General features: G+C 44.4%; 2 protein-coding genes across 2 annotated transcripts in view; one reads left to right on the top strand and one right to left on the bottom strand.

The window, feature by feature from the left end:
* ARMH1 (armadillo like helical domain containing 1) overlaps nucleotides 1-4,160 on the top strand; it is a 17,402-nt gene extending 13,242 nt beyond the window's left edge. Inside the window, exon 12 of the mRNA XM_064455243.1 lies at nucleotides 2,684-4,160. Within this exon, the coding sequence (XP_064311313.1) occupies nucleotides 2,684-2,773 (90 nt within the window). The 3' untranslated portion in view covers nucleotides 2,774-4,160. The remainder of the gene's footprint in view (nucleotides 1-2,683) is intronic.
* Nucleotides 1-18,335, bottom strand: part of KIF2C (kinesin family member 2C) — a 19,053-nt gene extending 718 nt beyond the window's left edge. Inside the window, exons 1-20 of the mRNA XM_064455242.1 lie at nucleotides 18,165-18,335; nucleotides 17,981-18,075; nucleotides 16,058-16,162; nucleotides 15,790-15,838; nucleotides 13,041-13,160; nucleotides 12,182-12,292; nucleotides 11,685-11,785; nucleotides 11,331-11,426; nucleotides 10,144-10,198; nucleotides 9,895-10,057; nucleotides 9,540-9,630; nucleotides 7,851-7,914; nucleotides 6,599-6,690; nucleotides 6,222-6,364; nucleotides 4,721-4,925; nucleotides 4,156-4,266; nucleotides 3,583-3,650; nucleotides 1,956-2,049; nucleotides 1,762-1,878; nucleotides 1,268-1,394 (exon numbers count right to left, since the gene is read on the bottom strand). Of these exons, the coding sequence (XP_064311312.1) occupies nucleotides 1,268-1,394; nucleotides 1,762-1,878; nucleotides 1,956-2,049; nucleotides 3,583-3,650; nucleotides 4,156-4,266; nucleotides 4,721-4,925; nucleotides 6,222-6,364; nucleotides 6,599-6,690; nucleotides 7,851-7,914; nucleotides 9,540-9,630; nucleotides 9,895-10,057; nucleotides 10,144-10,198; nucleotides 11,331-11,426; nucleotides 11,685-11,785; nucleotides 12,182-12,292; nucleotides 13,041-13,160; nucleotides 15,790-15,838; nucleotides 16,058-16,162; nucleotides 17,981-18,075; nucleotides 18,165-18,228 (2,071 nt within the window). The 5' untranslated portion in view covers nucleotides 18,229-18,335. The remainder of the gene's footprint in view (nucleotides 1-1,267; nucleotides 1,395-1,761; nucleotides 1,879-1,955; nucleotides 2,050-3,582; nucleotides 3,651-4,155; nucleotides 4,267-4,720; nucleotides 4,926-6,221; nucleotides 6,365-6,598; nucleotides 6,691-7,850; nucleotides 7,915-9,539; nucleotides 9,631-9,894; nucleotides 10,058-10,143; nucleotides 10,199-11,330; nucleotides 11,427-11,684; nucleotides 11,786-12,181; nucleotides 12,293-13,040; nucleotides 13,161-15,789; nucleotides 15,839-16,057; nucleotides 16,163-17,980; nucleotides 18,076-18,164) is intronic.

The raw sequence follows: 18,335 nt of genomic DNA, 5'->3' as shown, positions 1-18,335 counted from the left end.
TGACCTGAAGCTGAATTCCCCAACCCAGCTGTCCCCCTCAGCAGGGCTCTGCAAGGCAGAGGGACATGAACGGGGCAAGAACTGCTCAGCCAACATTGCATCCTGCCAGGTCCCACAAAGCTCTTCAGCTGTACTTGTTCATTTCTACTCATGAAGAAGTTTCAAGCCTACAGTTTGCAGTTTAAACTAGATGCCACTTATCCAGCCATCCCAGAGGGCCAAGATTTCCCTGGTCTACAAGGCAGAGGGAGTAGCAGGGCATTTACTCCTGTTAACTTGTCACCACCCCTCCATGGTGAATGGAGGGATACAGCTGTAAGGCTGCATTTGAGATTGGAGGACAGCCAGGGCTGTTGAAGTGAACTGTTAACCCAAAGTAGTGATGTGTTTCTTAGACACCATGATTTTCAGCCTCATTAAAATAAAAAACCCTCACAGCCCTGTTTTTGAGGCAAAGACTGTGCCAGCTATAATAGCTCAAGCAGCAATCAAAGCCCAAGTTATTGCAACAGTAGCAGTTACCAGCGTAGCTTCCCGTCCTAGTCAGGCAGCCTGTACCTGGCACTCTGCTACCATCTGTCAGCCAAGCTTATACATCTGCCTTGCTGATTCTGTACCACCGTGGTCCAAACCAAGTCTGGCAGTGCTCAGGGCGCAGGCAGTGCCATCTTCCTGCACAGAGCTGGGAAGTCTCCAAACTGGGTCAGAACTGAACAGTTGGAGGGATTTTGTTGCACGTTAAGTAATGCCCTACGCTATGGCAGAGGCATACCAAATGCAGGCACTGGCAGACATGGCATCCCAGTATATGCCTGGCAGACACTTGTTATAGGTGGATGGGTACTGAGGCCTGGTATCCATGAAAACAGGAGTGGAAACAGTGGGCAGACCCTCATGAATCCCTAGAATACAGCACTGGGACCTATTTCTCAAAAGTCTGTTTTTTGGCCAAGGTAAACTATATAACCAACTAGCCAAACAGACTTCAGCTTGTCTGCTCTTGGTGGATATTTCATTCGGCTCAAGGGAAGGCAGTTTTATACAGCAGTGCAAAGCAAGCAGAAGTTACTAGCCAAATTTTTACTTTGGAAAGTGCAGACAACAGAACTTTTCAGATCTGTCCCTATGATCACCTAGGAAAGTGATCCAGCTGTAAACCAGTCCTTCTGCATAGATGCTCAAACCCCCACAGGTATGCTGGCGTTACTTTCAGGTCTTTGAAAAAAAGATTAGTTACCGTGCTAGTCAGAGAGAGGCCCTAACGTACCTCTGACACTAAGGAAGTTTCTTGAGCTGTCCTCTACAAAGTGCTTTGCTCTGCTCACAAAGGTCTCGAGATCATAGTCTGGTTGCTCCGTGATTCCCAAGAGATAGTCAAGTTCAGTCATCATTCGCTATATTTAAAAGGATAACAGTGATGAGAAATTGACTTTTTGGAAATTCAATTAGTTTCTTCAAATCTGGCACATCAATCAGAGCCAAGCTTCTACAGAACAGTACCCATCAGTGCTCATTAGCAGCAAGTACAGGTTGCTAGTTGGATGGGACAGGTGACCAACTAGTCGCAAGCACTGAAATGCCCCAGTTTAACCAGTTGGGCAGGGAACCACAGGAAAAAGTTGACAGCGAGGAAAAAGTAACACCACTGACAGCATTTTGCAGTACAGCCCGCAGCCTGCCCAGCAGCACTTGGCTCAGACAAGGCAAGGTGCTATCAACACATAGAAGGCAGCCTGGGCTGGGCTTGCCTCTTCCACCTACCTGTCTCAGTTCTCTAAGCTGTTCTACAACCTTCTCCTCCCGTTCACTGATTTGTGTCATAGCCTCACGGAAGTTGAACATGTGGGGAGAGAGATCATCTTCCTCATCCTTGGAGAGCTGCAAGAAACAGCCCAAGTAAGAACAGCAAGTTGTTCCCAGCTTTAGGATCTGTTCAGCCCACTGCACTCACATACATTGTGACCTGAGCCTTCACTCATCTCTGTTTCCTCAGTCTCCATCTGATTCTGTGTTTCACCACCTCCATTATGAGGGCTGAGCTCCTTCACTCTGCAACAAGAAGATTTGTCACTCAAATTCTTCTTCCAGCAGTTTCTGGGCTACAGCATCACAAAGCAGCTACTGCAATCAATCAGTGCTCAGCAGGAAGCATCCGGCCACACTTAGAGTTGCACATTACCACCCCTGGAACAAGCTCACATGGGCAGAAACCCCAGAGGGCTGTGGGGAGGAAAACAGAGCTGTTTGTTTCCATGCCCAGTCTAGAACCTCTCCTGGAGAGAAATGTCCAAGCACACAATGCTAACTGCCAGCAGCGCCTTTCACAGAAGCTGTCTTCCACATGTCAGCTTGGTCTGTCATGACCAAATAAGACAACTTAGTATGGGGGGAAAAAAAAAAAGGAATAAGGTTAATTTCTCCCAGAGACCCACTATGCCAGAATAGGTCTGTAATAAGGATAAAAGCTGTGGCTGACAACATGGTACTAGAGGTAGATGTCACACACCAGCTGGGCATTTCATTCCAGTTACAACCATCAGCTTCATATTTCCAGAGAGTTTCAGCCTAATATTCCCTTTCCTATAACTTACACTTGCCTTGGGCACTGGCTAAGAACCCAACAGGCCCAACTCAAGACTAGAATCTAAGCTAAGTCATGTTGCATTTTGTCCTGTACTTTCAGGTGAGCAGGAATGACTGTCCACCAGAAGAAAAGAACACAACTTCAATCCAGAACCAAATCTGTGAATCTCAAGATTCACAGTGTTCCTGAATGCTTATGACAAGAATTACCACACATCCTTTCAGAGACTGGAACACTTTCCATGAAGGAACCAAGCAGCTTTTTGTGAACTAAATGAAGGAAAGCTACCCAGCCTGCAATGTGCAAGTGTCATCTTGTTAACATATGACAAAAGTCAGTCTTCTTTTTACTTGTCACCTCACCAGAGAGGTGTAGAGGCATGTAAAGCAGAGACCAGGAGGCACAAACTGCTCTGTCACAGGGGTTCCAGGTACCAGCAAGACCCCAGGGAAACCTGGGGCTCAGTCCCTGCAAGTCTACCGGACCCTGTGGGTACCCAAGGTCAACCACCAGGCACTCAAAGCACACACTCCCATCTGCTTCAAGACGTTTTTGTTCTCCGGGTCCTCCGGATTTTGTCCAGAGTATCCAAGGTGCCACACCTTATCAGTTCCTATCAAGAACACCAAGAGTCTTATTTCATCTGTAGCGCCATGCCAGGATGCATTCTTAGCACACCACTTACAGATGGGACCTGAAGTGCTACAAAAAGGCATAGAGGTAGCCGTTCAGGAGAATGTAAACTCCACACTGCCCTGTTTTCTGTAGGAAGTCTAGCATGAGAAATTCCTCTGAGGAAAGGAGACAGCCACATTTTAATGTCTCACACAGAACACCCAGGTTAGTTTCATAAAATAGTTTTAAGATAATTCGCTCCCAACCAACCAACCTCCAAACTGCCTTTACAGGCAATGACAAGAAAACTTTTTGTCAGAATAAAAGCAGCCAAAACACCTTCTGCAACAAGAGTAGAATCCCCAGGTCAGAAAGGCCATTACCTGTCAGCGTATCTCAGGGTGTTTAAGGTGTACTCGCATGAACTCATGCCTGGAGAAATCATTGCTATCTGCAAACAGAACAAAATACCTCAGTGACTCCTATATCTGACTTTTGCTCATGTTGATGGTCCTGCAGATCTCATGAGGCAGCTGGGATATGTTAGAGCAAAGGGTCAGCAGTGAGACATGCCGTCAAGTCCATTTTCTTTATAACGTGTGGGACATGCCAGTGGCCCTGTACCCAGCTCCCCACTGGCTTTGTGTACACCCACTGTGCTGCACCCTCCACAGGAAGCAAAGCCCTTTGAGAACACACCAGGCTCTACTGTGGATATACGGTATGAAAGCAACTTCTGCAGCCCTGCTGCTGCTGGGGCTGGGCAAAGCTCACCAGTTTTTGATCTCAGTCACCATGGGTGAGTGGAGGAAGAAAACTGTATGACTTCTTTTTAAACAGAGAACAGAAGCTTTCTGACTTCAAAGTCCCCTCACTCTAGAAGAGGAGCATGCAGCTTTTGGTCAGATTGCAGAACCCATGAGCAGTGTGTACATTTGTGCCACATGCATACTCACCATACAGGTCCTGGAGTTTGTTCCTATGAAAGAGTCTCTTAGCACCTGGGTCAGTTTGCTCTCCCGGAAAGGTGTATGAGATTTGTTCTGCCCTAAAGCTCGGATACATTCCTAGGAAAAGACAAGTCTTATGAATGAGAAGAGATGCAGATGTTGCAAACAGCTCTACAAGCTGTCACCTACCAGTTGCTGGTAAACCCAACAGGCCAGAGAACGGCCATCTCAATTACTCTCTAAGTACTTCATAGCCTTTTAAATATACTCCAGGTATTTGACTGTCACAGGACAGCTGGTATATCCATCATATTTTAAAAGAAAAAAGACAACTTGAATGAAGCTTGTATTGGCTGTAGCAGTGTCTGGCCTGACAAAACTATACTGCTTTCCTGGAAACATTCTATATAGAAGTATACACAGTTTTCAGGGTTGCTAATATACTAAACTAGGATCTTTTTGGCTGTTCTTTTCCCTTCCACTGGAAAGAAACAGAACAGATAACCCCAGAGTTGAGTTGAACAGGATCCACATGCTGATTAGCACTTTTGCTTCCAGAGCTATAGCTCACCTTCAAAGCCAGCAAGCTCTTATTGATTTCTGCGCCTTCCATTCGTGTCTGCCGATCAGCACTAGATGTGTCTGCACCCCTCTCATTTCCTGCCAGATCCACCAACGAAAATTTGCCAAGCAGTTTCCCTCTTCGGCGTAGTATGATTTGGAAGCAGGCATGTGACCGGGAAGAGCTAGCATTTGCAAAAGTCTGCCCAGATGTCCTACAATGAAGATGAAAACAAGCATTATATCTGTGTCACAGAAGATGCAAGAGTTCCCAACAGCACTAGACAAGACCTGCAGCCACTCAATTAAGTTGTTTATCCTCGCCAGTTTTATCACACACATTAATACCTCAAGCTTGCATGAATTATGGAATTACCTCCGATACAAGAGTGCAGAAGGACTACTGTGAGAAATATGAACCTGCACCCCATTGTAGAGATTTAAGGCTATTTAATCTGCCTGGCTAAACTCAGCCAGCCTACACTGGCATGCTTTTCTGACTGCTAATGCCTTACATGCATTTGGAGCTAGAAGACATACCTCCAGCACTGCATGTCCCTGCCTCAGAACCAGCCACATGTCATTCTCTTAATGCATCTGCCATTACACAGTAAGCTCAGCCAAGCTCCCCACTAAACAGCATTAGCTGTGCTAGCACATTACAATCATGGTAAATCCCCTTCTCCAGCCAACCTAGCTTGGCAACCTCTGCCGTGCAACTGCACCTGCCCCATCACTGCAAGACACAGACTGGAGTCTTACAGGTTGCCATAAACCTCCCTATGACCTTCACTCTCATTTATTCCCTGAGAAGGCTGGCAGGTTCAGTGTCCCACCTGCATCCCTACTGCTGGGGGAAAGGCATAGAGAGTTGTGCTAAAGTGAGGCAGGAGTCTGAAGTGTTAAACAGTTCTTGGCTGAATTTCCAGCCAAAACAGCACAGCTTTCAAGATGTGCATATCTGCACAGACAGTGCAATGCAAAAACCAAGGAGTTCTCATTTGCTCTCAAGGATTCTTTAGATGAGCTCCCTGAACACCATGCAGCATTTTTGTTGCTATTGGAATAGCTCATCTGGCATGCAATTAAGTCAAAGCATTTTTGCAACTGTAGGTTGATGCCAGCTGCTCTTCCTTGATCCTGCAAGCCATGGGGAGCTACTTGTGTAAATCAGCTGATATTTCTAGACAGCAGCTAAGCTGCTCAGTTTAGCTGTGGCACCAGGACAGCCACCTCCTCATGTGAATAGTTTCTCTCTTCTTGGAGTTACATGAGACCATATGAACCATGAACTCTGACCTTCTCTATGGAAGGCAGGCTAAACCCATCCCTGCCAGCCCTTTTTTCTATAACCATCTTCTTGTACTCATGCAGAGGTGCTGCTTAGTGCCTGCCTATTTTGGGGAACAACAAGCTCCTGTTTAAGTCTCAAAGCGTCTACAAAAAAAATGTCTGTAGCTATGGAAGTACAACAGGACATGACTTTTATCAGTGGTTTTAAGGCACCAAACCTGCAGGCACTGCCCATCTCAATCATTCTGATGACATCCTCAGCACAGCCGACTTGTCTCTCTTGGAGACCAACAACCTGAACCTGCTGCTTGCCATCCTCCAGGACTCGAAGCTTTGCCTTCTTATTCAAGAGGTCAAACACCTATATTCAAGCAACAAGATTAAGGTAAATCTGAACAAAGTCTCCTTGTAAGTGTTTTGCACTCTTTATAGAAAGCCATATGGAAACAGCACCTTTAACGTAGCCTTCCAATTCTGTTCCAAACACACCAAGAATAGACTACATAGAACTATAGAAACTACTAAGTTTCACTCAGCTACTTATGAAACACTCAGCCAAAGAAGTCAGGTCAAGATTTAAAAAAATTAGTCTTACCTTTCCATTGTATATTTCAAAGAAAGTCACATAGACTTCCAGGTCCTGATTCCTGTACTTGGGCTGGTTTAGGAGGAGGAAGACATCTTGCGCTAGTAAGGAAAAGCAGGAGTTCAGTTAACTACTTTAAAACATTTTCTAGTTGCTACTCAATTTACTTTCAAATATTGCGCAGCCATTAGGCAGTCTCTAGCAGCTGAATGACATCCATCCTGAACAAATGCTACTGGAACAATTACTGCTGTGCTACCATCTGGAGAACAGTTTCAGCAGCATCCTCTTCCAGGGACTGAAAACACAGGGGGATGTGGAACTTTCTACTGCTAGTGTCACCCAGAGACAGCAATCCTAACTGATCTGGGGGAACACCAGGATTTGCTCTTGTTTTGGACAGGCCTGGAAGTCATGTGTTTGTGTTTCAAGCACTTCTTGCAGAAAGCCTACAAAATGTACATCCCTGAGCATCTGCATTGCTGCTTTTTGGAGACGATAGACCAGATTAGTTGACCCTTCGGCTGGATCCAGTGCAACCTCTCACAATTAGGCTTCAGACTTTGAAATTGAGCTGAAAAGCAGAGACTTTCCTTCAGGGCCAGTCATAACTAATTTTCAGAGACTAGCACATAGTTACTCTTGTTTCAACTGCCTTGCTACACAGACTGGTTTCACAATATGCCTTTCTAAAGGCAAGGTAGAGGAGGGTCAGGGTTCATGGTGCTTTCTAGGCATTATCAATGAGGGGCTTCCAAGCATCTGTTTTCTGAAATCATTTGGTATGTGCTAGGTTAGGTTTTTTGCATCTAATGCTTACAAGAAGAAACCACATACATTCATGTGTTTTCTGTCTAACAAGCTTTGTATCAGAAATGGGTAGGGTTGTGTTGCATTCGAGTCAGGTATTTCCAAATACCATCCTTAGTCTGAGACAAAAAGCCAAGCAGAAGAATCAAGATTAAATTATTCAGCTCAGCAAATGCTAAACTAGGAAATGTGTGATCTCTTTGCCTCAAACACAAATATCTTCTGGCAAATTAAGTGTGGATCTAGAAACTTACAGGCTGGATGGAAAATATTGTGAAACTGAAAAAAGCTATCATACCTCATGCAACAAGCACCATCACTTATTACCAAGAACACAAATAGTTTATACTTTTTTACTGGAAACATTTTAAATAACCATACAAAACCACATCTTATCAATTTAAGAAAAACAAGCACTAATTTGATTTTTCTATCTAAAGAACCAACTTACATGCAAAAGCATATATGCCCTTTGAGGCATTCTGTGCTTTCCCAGAGAAGTCTCCGCCCATAGTCTGTGAAGAAAAAAGGCCAGAGGTAGAATGTGGTACAAACAATCCAGGCTACCTGAATTTTAGCCTCAAGAACATTCTAGGAGGTTACCATAAATATATATGCTCCAATGTCAGCAAGATGATTAGAACATGGTGAAATTCAGGATGAAATTGGTTTGCTTCTTCCCTCTCAGTTCAGAAATATCTGGACTATGCAAAGCAACAGCTGAATGCCTGCAAGGCTCTGCAGTGCAGAGTCGAAGCAGTTGTTCTTCCCAAGGGAAATGCACAGCCTTGACAGTGCAACCAAATAGCCTCTGGTCAGAAGAAACAAAGCCTCATTTTTTAAGGACAGAGGTTGAGTAACATTTTTTGACTGCTACTTGCAAAAGCTCATGTGTGATATCAAAATGCATTAAGCTTCTAAAGCAGATAATACCTTTAACTCCTTTGACCAAAGCGCCTTTAATCCCAAGAAAATTTTCAGGTGCTATCCTGGTGACTTGCTCTACCACTTTTATATGAAACAGTTAATTATTTAAAACAAAACTCAATCCCATGAACATTCTCACTCTGGTAGAGTTTAACATGCAGCACCACAGTCTCAAGGTACAGCTATTGTCCTTGCTCTAGTTCTGCACCCTAGGATCAGGAAGGGAAAGTAACTTCATTGCCTGTTATTTCAGTGCCTCACAGTTCTACTCCTGTAACGATGCTCTGATGAGCAGGTTTGTCTGCCCATTCCAGTGCAATGGAGGCAGCCTGTGTCCAAACTTCTATAAGTGTCCAAATTTCCTTCTGGATTACTGAAGACCTCTACAGCTCACTTCATACCACTAACGCTAGGAGATCCTAGCCTAAAGCTTGCTGTTATTCCAGTGTTAGAGGCAACTGTCTGATTACTCAAACTGGCAGGCTAGGCTAGCCTAGTCCAGTCCAGATCACTGCAGTAAAGGATTCTTGCAGAAGATGACAGCAGATTTGACTCCAATATCATGCTGTGAGGGAAGATTTTACCACTTTCCTTCCCTATAGTTTCCAGAAAAAATAAGTTAAAAGGACAATACAGTTGCTGAAAATTTAGAGCAGATCACCTTTGAGGCAGAAGACAGTCTTCAGGTCTCTTGAAACTGCAACTGGTAGACTGGAAGGAGTGGTTAGAAAGTGAACATGCTAATTTGCCCACTTTACAAGCAATACCAGATCACTTAAATGCAGCAAGAGGCTTATTCTTGTATAGTCACTAAAGTCTTTGGAATGCCTCTAAGCTCAAAACACAACACAGACAATAACTGTTGTCTCAGATGTAGGCTAATAGCCCCACTTTGCAGACTGGAATTCAGCAGCAACAGCCTATTGAGTCAAGGAATAACCATGACTAACACCAGCATGCAAGGACATCCTAAGTCTTTAAAAAGCCAGCTATGGGGAGATTTTAGTATGATTTTCCTCACAACCTCAAATGAAACCCACTAATACGTAAAACTACAGAAAAAGAGGATTAACAGCTGACAAAGTATTAGCTTTAAGACAATAAAACCAAGATCCAAAGTTCCTTATGTAACAGTAACTCATTATCAACATCAAGGAGCTTTAAAATACTTTATCTAAAGCTAGGAAATTTGAGACCTTGAAGAAAAACTTACATGTGTCTTGCCACTGCCTGTCTGGCCATATGCAAAGCATGTTGCCTTCCCACCCTCAAAGATGGTCTCTACAAGAGGTCTAGCAGTGAACCTGGATATTCAGAAGGTAAAAGACAGTTAAGGCAAGCATTTCACACCTTGCTTCATCAGTTTTCCTTAAAAAAAGGCAAAAAAATGGAAATCCTTAGGAAATCAGTAAGGCCACACCAAAAATAAACTGTAGATTTTTCAGTCCTTTGGTTTCCTCCAAAAGGATTTTAATATTTAATTCAGGTAGTTTCTTTAAGCCAGGATGTCAGCCATAGCTCTGTTGCTTTCATCTTGAAAGTTGTTCCCAATGAGAAGAAAGCATTACCTGTATACCATTTCATTAGAAGAGGTTTCATCAAATGAAAAGTCAAATCGAAATGCTTGGGTTTCAAGGTACTTTGTTAGGTCCACTTTCTGCTTTGGCTCATGCACCAGCAGGACATACTTGCTTGGAACAGTAATCACATCACATTCCTTTTTTAGAAGTTCTGTTGACAGAAAAGACCCTCAGTTTTAACAAGAATCAGCAACTTCAAACTGCTCCAAGGCAGAGCTGCTTTGTCAGTGCACTCACCATGTTTATTGAGAGGGCGCTTCCTCACACAGACACAAATTCTATGTTCTTCTATCTGAAAGAAAAGTACGAAGACAAGTAATAACTATTTCCCAATTACACCCACACCAACTTAGTAACACAGTGAGGAAGATCTGATGTTCCCTCACATCTACTTTTCTATATGCTAATCGGAGTTGCCTCTGCTACTGATCAGACTCACCCATGCAGGTATTTAAGTCTTGAAGACCATTCAGTGCAAAAGAAACACTACAAACACTTGACCTTCACATAGCATGCTCCAACGTATCAGGTGGAACGCTGCTATGCTACAGAGTGCCCCAAATATTCTGTATCAGAATTAGGAAAGAGTTTAGTCCTTGGCCAGCTTTCCAGCAAAATCCATGATACCAATACTGCAACTACAGTCAAATTCAGGCAAATAAATAATAATTTACCCCAGAGGTATTTTTTTGACCTGGAGTTCTTTACCGATGCAGTAATTTTAGCTATTTGTATAGGACAGTGACACATCAGTTGAGTTTGGGAAAGTGCACGTTCCAGTTGGGTGAGGCAGAAAGCAGAAGACAACAAACTCTTCTGTCATGCAGCGATACGTACGCGAACAGCTGGTTCTCTGCCCCGCAGGACGCAGGCACACAAACCACCCAGTGTTCTAAGTTATTCCACACCTACTTTTTTTTTAACTTAAATCTGTCATTTTTCACTGATCATAACAAAGGCTTTTGTTAGACAAGCATTACTTGTATTGTTGAATACTCAAGAACTACCTCCAGAATTGCTGAAGATATTGACCAAGCCTGGTTTCCCCCCCCCAGTTTTTGATCTCTACTTTTGTACTGTTTTAAATTACACCTCTACCTACAGCCAGCTAAGCTGCTATGTAACAGGGTCTGCCATTTACAAGCTCTGAAAAATACTGATGTTGCCACACAAAGCATTGCATGATAATTGTTGAAGCACAAGCTCTTCACTAGTGACATATGCAAAGTAATGCAAGGCAGCTCAGCCCTAAATAGGGGAGGTGAGTGACCTCGCATATACCACCAGGTGCCTCAAGAGCACTGTATGCTCAGAGGATTTCCAAGGTGCAGCAATGCACTAGATTATTTTGTACTGAAGATTTCAGTATAGGAGCAAAGAAGTCTGTCTACAGGCTGCAGTTAGCAGCCTCAGTATTTACTTACCGGGTCAGTTATAGATATTGGCTGGCACTCTAGAGTTGCTCTGAATTCCTTGATCATCCGTGCGAACTCCCAGTTTGGACAACTGGGGTCAAATTCCTGCAGGAAAAGCCATGAATGTGAAGGTAATTAACCTGTTTAGTGTGCTCTGGGGCTTTTTTTGCTGTAAAAAGTCAGCTGTACACAGAAATTTTTCACTTAAAGATCACAAGATTCAGAACTTTCTGAAACTAGAATTGATCCATCCTTATATACAGCTTTCATGAGAACAACACCCATCCAAAATGTTTGTGTTCCCTGTTGTGATGCACTGTCCTACATGATTTCCCCTTACTGGTGTACAGTAGAGTACTCCACCTGTGCACGTCTTGTCCTGATTTCATTAATCTGAGCTTTCTTTTCTTCTCTCCTGTTTTTCATTTTCTCCATCTCTTTCACAATGTTAGATCCTCTCCGAACTAGAAAAAATAAAAACATTTCCTTGGATTAAATTTTCATACTAAGTTTTAAGCACAATACAAATATTTCAACTTTTCCAGGTTGCTGACAGACTAACTTGTACAGAAAACAATCCTCTTCAGAAGGATGGTCATTCCTTTTGCAGTGCTTCCTTCCCAAACCTGATCTACTTACTGCAGGAACTCCCTAGCAAGCCTCACTACCACTCTGAAGGCAGCATTTCTGAGGAGATACAGCTACAACAGAATAATAGGTTTGTAATAAAAAATACTCAAGATATTTAGTCTTACTACCAAAGCCACCTTTTCAAAGCTTTAGTCTCAGGGTATGCAAAGCAGCAATCAGTGATGCACTGCTGACTGGTGAGTCAGTTCTTACCCACGGCTCCCTGGTACCTGGGCTCACTGAAGAGCTCATTCTAGCAGCAGGCAGATGATCTTCTGTATTTCCATTTGTCAGTGAGGCTTCTGGAGCACAGCTCAGCCTGCTAGTCCTGGTTCGGCCAGCTGCTGAAAGAAGCCAGAGCAAACCCAATAATTAGATCCCAAAGACCAAGAATAATTTTGTAATTTTTAAAACCTCACAGACCACAGGCATTCCTCAACTCTGAGTCTGGATCAGGAGAGAGAACTAGCTAAAACCTGCAGTAAGTGTGCAAATAATTTTTAAATCCTTTGCTAATCATCAGCTTTTATTCAAAGCTACAAATCCAGGCTGCAAGAACTAGACAAGAATTTAGTATCAAGTCTCTTATTTCAGTGTCTTTGCAGAACTTAATACACAAGGTACGTCCTCAACTATTCATAGGGTAGGTCTGCTGAAGATAAATAACTACAATTTTGTTATTCAAGTAGGCTCAAGTTCTTGCTTTACTCAACCAGTATAGGAAAAACTACTACCAGTAAAGTTAGAGTGTGTTGTCAGCAGTATTAAGGCACTTCTCTTCCCACTCCAGACCTGTGAATACGACTTTATGCCATTAAGCAGACACCACATCCACCCACCCACATAACCACAGCTCTCTGGCTAATAAAGCACCTCATTATTCAACAACATAATTTCCAAAGACCTTTGAGAAGCCCCTTCAGGTAGGAGCCCTGGATATTTACACAGTGGCAGACCTCTAGGTCTCTCATTTTATATCTGAAGCAGTAGAGGTTGCTCCTCCCCCTGGGATTTGCAGCTGACCTAATTAAATGCATACAAAGCATCTTGCATCACAGTAAGAATTCACAGGGTTCTTTCTCTGCTCACCAGGAACTGAGGAATTGTTTCTGGTTTGTGTAGAAGGGCAGGGATCCACCCCCATCTCATTTTCCTGGAGGCTGCACTGCGATTCTGCGATAGCAGACATCCTGGAACGGCCAGCAACAGCTTTGGAAACAAATTCAAGGTCAGCATCATGCCTCAGACATACATTTGCAAGAAAAATCCAGTGCTCACAAAACACAGAAGAGTGGGGAACAAGGTGGGGTTAAAAGGACCATTTCCAGATCTCTGATGCATTAGCAAAGTGCGGGACAAAGCAATGCAGGTGGGTGAAAGTGCTCAGGAAATATACCACTACAGAAAAGCAAACAATTCATTCCAGATTTGCAGTTCCAGTGAATTCCTTTCAGATACCACTAAGGATTCACTAATACGGCCGTTCTAGAACCTCAGTATCTAGGAAGAAGGCAGTCACAAGTCAGGGAACTGGAAAAATCCTCTGCAGCTTCATACTCGCAGGGCTGTGTGAATTAACTGTTGGTGACAGCAGTACTGCAGTCTGGCAACTGGTCGTGGGCAGCATCATGCCCACCATCGCAGCACCCACACAGAGACAGTGTGCGTGGTGCACGGTGGGGTGGGAGCCTGACAACACTCAGTTCAGCTAAAAGACTCTATATAACTGCAACAGTAAATCTTTGGAAAGGGTCCTTTTGCAGGCAGACTCTGTTGTCCCATGCCAAGGTACTTCTTTCACTGAGACTAAGTCCTTCACAAAGCTGTCTGGGCAAGGGATTGCAACATACACCTCAACAGATTTGTAAAGAAAGCAAATCTGATATTAAAAAAATTAGAAGTGCAATCTGAAAGCTAGAATGGCCTTCACCTCTAGCAATCACAATTTATCCAGAGTTAATCACTATGATTTCAAAGGACAAGAGATCTGTTTCAGACCAAGGGTAAATTTCAAGTTCAAGTTCTGCATGAAATTCCTTAGAACCGTACCCACAACATTCAGTGCTCGTATCTGTTAACTCTTTACCTGGAATCTTCTGCTCAGGTGCAGAGGCTGCAACTTTAGGAACAAAAAGCATCAGTTTCATTATACTCAGAGATGGCATTTTATTCCATTTCCTTTTGTCATAGATGCCCAGACCTGATCTCATCACAAACTCAGCAGCACTTTTTCTGTAAGTGGTAGCGCTCCTGGACAGGCATACCAGCTGGAGGATTTGCTGCATCTAAATGGGTTTGAGTCAAGTGGTTCTTGTACATGAGGACATTCAGCATCCTCCAAAATTCTTATGGATTCAGAGGACTGAGGCAGTATCTGTTTCTTAATTTATTCTGAAAGCACTGCTTCTGCTTCTCCCACTTCCCTGAATGAGATGATGACAGACACCTCCTGATCTTCTTTATTTAGTCTAAGAACCAAAACCTGCAGCCAGTGGTAGGATTAACTGGTGCAGCACAGAGCTTACAACAGGACAGATACTCACTGACGCTCACGGGGTTTAGCTAGGTATAACAGCAGCTAATAATACTTGAGGAATACTGAAAACACTGCTTCTCCCTTGTCCCTGAAGATCTGCTCAGAGTACAGTGTGGCACCAGTAGGAAAGGCAACAGATGTTTCAGATTTGCGATTAGATTCTATACTTCAGGAAAGCTGTGACCTCTGTGAGGATGTTTTTCCATCAGTCAGCAAGTGGATTAAAACACCTTTATTTTTCCAGCTGGCTCTCCAGGTCCATTAACTGACCTGTCTAGAGACAGCCATGACTTTAGCACATCATTTTCCTTGCCAGTTCACAAAATTTATGGAGAGTCCTCTGGATTTGAGGAATATTGGGGTGCTCTAGTACAGAACAACTTTTGATGACTTTGACTGCTCCTGCCTCCCTGATGCAAGGGCATTTCTACCGCTGTCTTCTGGTACCAGCTTCCCTGTGTTGCATCACATACAGCAAGAGAGGCCGGACAAGCCCAGCTGTTTTGTTTACAGCTCAATGGCATGCAAAAGCACAAGTTCTGGCTAACTATGCCCTTTAAGAGAATCATTAAATTAGAAATACATGTGAGTGTATTACAAATAGACCTGTAATGCTGCCACTTGCAATTCAAAATGCTGAAAAACTCAACTAAAGCTAAAAGAAGGTAGAGAACATGGGAGTTTCCTAACTCCTGACAACTCAGGGAAAACAATTCCTTAGCAATCCCACACACTGACATCCTTATCTTTTCTGGCTTTGCTCGAAACATCGTACTGACATACAGTCCCTGAGCTGTGGCACGCCAGCTGGCACGTTGGCTGCCTGGTCTGAAATGTCTCTGAGGATAAAGCTCTAGCTATTGTCTGGGGGGACTGTTTGAAGAGGAAACATTCATTTGTCACCTCTACTTCTTTCTTGCCCTTTCCACACTCATTTTGACACTTTTAATAACTGCCAGTTACCTTTTGTCGCTTGTGGCATTTGCAAAACTCCATCTGAAACTTTAAAACTCACTGCAAGACTAACTGCCTAGTGACATTTAAAGCAGCGTCAAGGAATAACTACAGCAACGCTGCAGAAAAGGGCAACGCGTCAACAAACCCCAGCTCACGGGAACAGGACAGCAATCTGTTAGCAAAGTTTCTGCACTCAGGAGTCCAAAGTGTCAGTATGAACCCGTATGGTCTTTATCAGCATTGCCTGAACAAGCAGCCTTATGATGCACTCAGCTAGATTATGGTCATGACAGAAGACTGCCTCTGTTTCACAGGGATATAGCAGAGAAAAGAACTTTTTCTCACCTTCCCGTGGAGCAGGAATTTTTGAAAGGGTTGTTCTGCGCTTCTGTTTCTGAAAAACAATGACTGCTGTAAGTAATTGGAGTAAGCTGTGAACAACTAGCACAAGACAACATTGATACAACAGGAACTTCTGACCAAAGTCTAACTATGAGACAGAAAAGACAAGTCAGAGACCTCAAACTAAGACTGAGGGTATTATTTATAACAAGACCTATGCTGCTGACACTTTAGTGCCTTAACAGAGACTAAATCACTTTACAGCACTTACCTGTACAGTTACATTTTCTTGCAAAGGAAGGTTCTCTTTCACATCTGGAGCAGGTAGTTCTTCTGATAACTCAGGATTTATTGTTATCACATCATCAATTTCAATCTACAAGAGCAAAGGCAGGATTTTACAGAGTGGAATAGTGCTTCTACCACTTACAGCATTTCTTTTTTTTTTACCATGACTTTCAGTACAGGCAAACAAACCTCACCCACTGCCTGCCGAATGTTAAGTTAAAATTCCCTGGAAGGGCAAGATGGTAGTTCGTATTCCCTCTGAGGAGCCTCACACATCCAAATATGCTAGAAGAAATGTGTTAGTTAAGCCATTTACCCTCACCTGCCAAAGATGATGCAGCTCCGCAGGTGCCATAGAGCACTTCCGAGGAGGCAGGCAAAGCACATTTGGCATCAACCACTTTAATCTCTTACTGCTAATCTTAGTAAATCTCAGCTGCTCTGTGCTAGGAGAGCATTAAGTGTTTACTGTGTGACCACACTTACTGAAATATACTTCAAAGAGCCGCTTAGACTTTGGGAAACGAAGGATTCAGCATTTAATCCGCAAGTCAATTCACCTGCATTTTCACTTGCTATTGCAAGTGTTTTCACCTAGGGCCAGCTACCCGCTCCTGCCCGACCCTCCAGTGAAGTCATAATCCTGCCTTCACCGTGTCCTGCGGCGCCCTGGCCCAGGCAGCTGCGGGGCAGGGGGAGCGACGGCAGCAGGCAGCCAAGGGCAGGCTCGAGCACAAAAGGCAGCAACTGTCTCAGCTCTGTTTTTCAAACCTAACCCTGCAGAAGAGGTTGAAAGCACATGTACACAATAACTCCGGTATCACAGCAGCCTGCACTGGAGTTCACCTAACAAAGCTACACACAGCCCACTCCAGGAAGTTCTTGAGTTCCGAATTAACTTTTAAATTACTTAAATAAGAGTCCATAAAAAAGCAAAATCAAGTGGGTGAACCGTTGTAAAGTGTGGAGATACCGCATTCTAATATGAGACATAATCTAAAAAAATTTTATTTATATAGAATGTTTAAGTACCAATCTAAAAGTAAATTAGCTCAGAAACATATATACGTTGACAATTTAATATATACTAAAAGTGAAGGAAAATTTGCTGGTTTTTGAATTGTCTTCGTAGAGTTTTAGTATCTTAAGACATACACACAATTTAGCCAGCATTTATACCTGAATCTGCAGATTTTGCATATCTGAAAGCAGCATGCACACAAACAGTGTAAGACCCAATTTCAAAAAACCAGCCAACAGCAATTTTTAAGATTTCAGCTAAACTCTGGAGTGTAGGTTTCCAGAGAAACAGACAGGACAAGCACATTTGCCGAGTTACCAATGGAGATTTGGTTGTCAGGATTTCAGCCACACCAACCTCTGCTGCCCCGGGCTCCCTCCCCCACCCCACCACCCCAATCTCACACCGTGACTATTTCATATCAGCACAGAGATTCAGGAACTCAGGCTCAGCCCTCTTCACGTGGCATCTTATTAATGGCACATTAAATCGCAAAGAAAGCCTGAAGACACAAAAAGCCAACAGACGGGCCCCAGAGTGGGGAAACCGGGCCTTTAGGGCTTTCCGCACCACCAGCCAACAGGCCCAGCCCCGCCGTGTTCACTGCGAAGGGTGAAGGGCCCCGCTGCGGCACACCTGACCATCACGTCAGACCTGCACACATCTACGTCATTACTTTAATTGCGTGTAACCTTGGAATAAGCACGGGACCGAATGAGGATGGGGAAGGCGTTTCTGGCCCCAGGCGCGCCCAGCGGGGCCGGCTGCTGGGCCGGGCCTTGCAAACCCCGGGCTTCCCGAGGCCAGGACCGGGCGGCCCGGCCGCACCCGCCGCGAGCTGAGGGAGCGCCGGGGCACCCGGCGGCGGGACGGGCCCTCACTCACCTCCTTCCCCTTGATGGCGCCGCCCTCGAACCACTCCACGGACACCGAACACCTCCCCACATTCACGGTCTTCACCGTCGCCTTATGGATCAAGCCTGGAAGAAGCCAGCGTTGAGCCCCGGCCCGGCCCGGCCCGGCCCAGTGCCGCGACCCCCACACCCCCCCCCCCCCCCAGCCCCCTCACCGTTACTCCGCTGGATGTTAATGACGCGGCCGGGACAGACATGGCGGTAGAGGCGGGAGTCCATGGCAGGAAAACAACAGCAGCCTCACCTCCCGTCCCAGCAGCGACAAACCGCCGCCGATTTAAACCCCGCGCGTCGGCGTGCCGCGGGGCCTACCGGGAGATGACGGC

Source organism: Phalacrocorax carbo, chromosome 6, assembly GCF_963921805.1.
Source record: "Phalacrocorax carbo chromosome 6, bPhaCar2.1, whole genome shotgun sequence".
NCBI classification, from domain to species: domain Eukaryota; kingdom Metazoa; phylum Chordata; class Aves; order Suliformes; family Phalacrocoracidae; genus Phalacrocorax; species Phalacrocorax carbo.
Note: the sequence above shows the minus strand (reverse complement) of the source record. Positions and strands in the feature narration are given on the sequence as shown.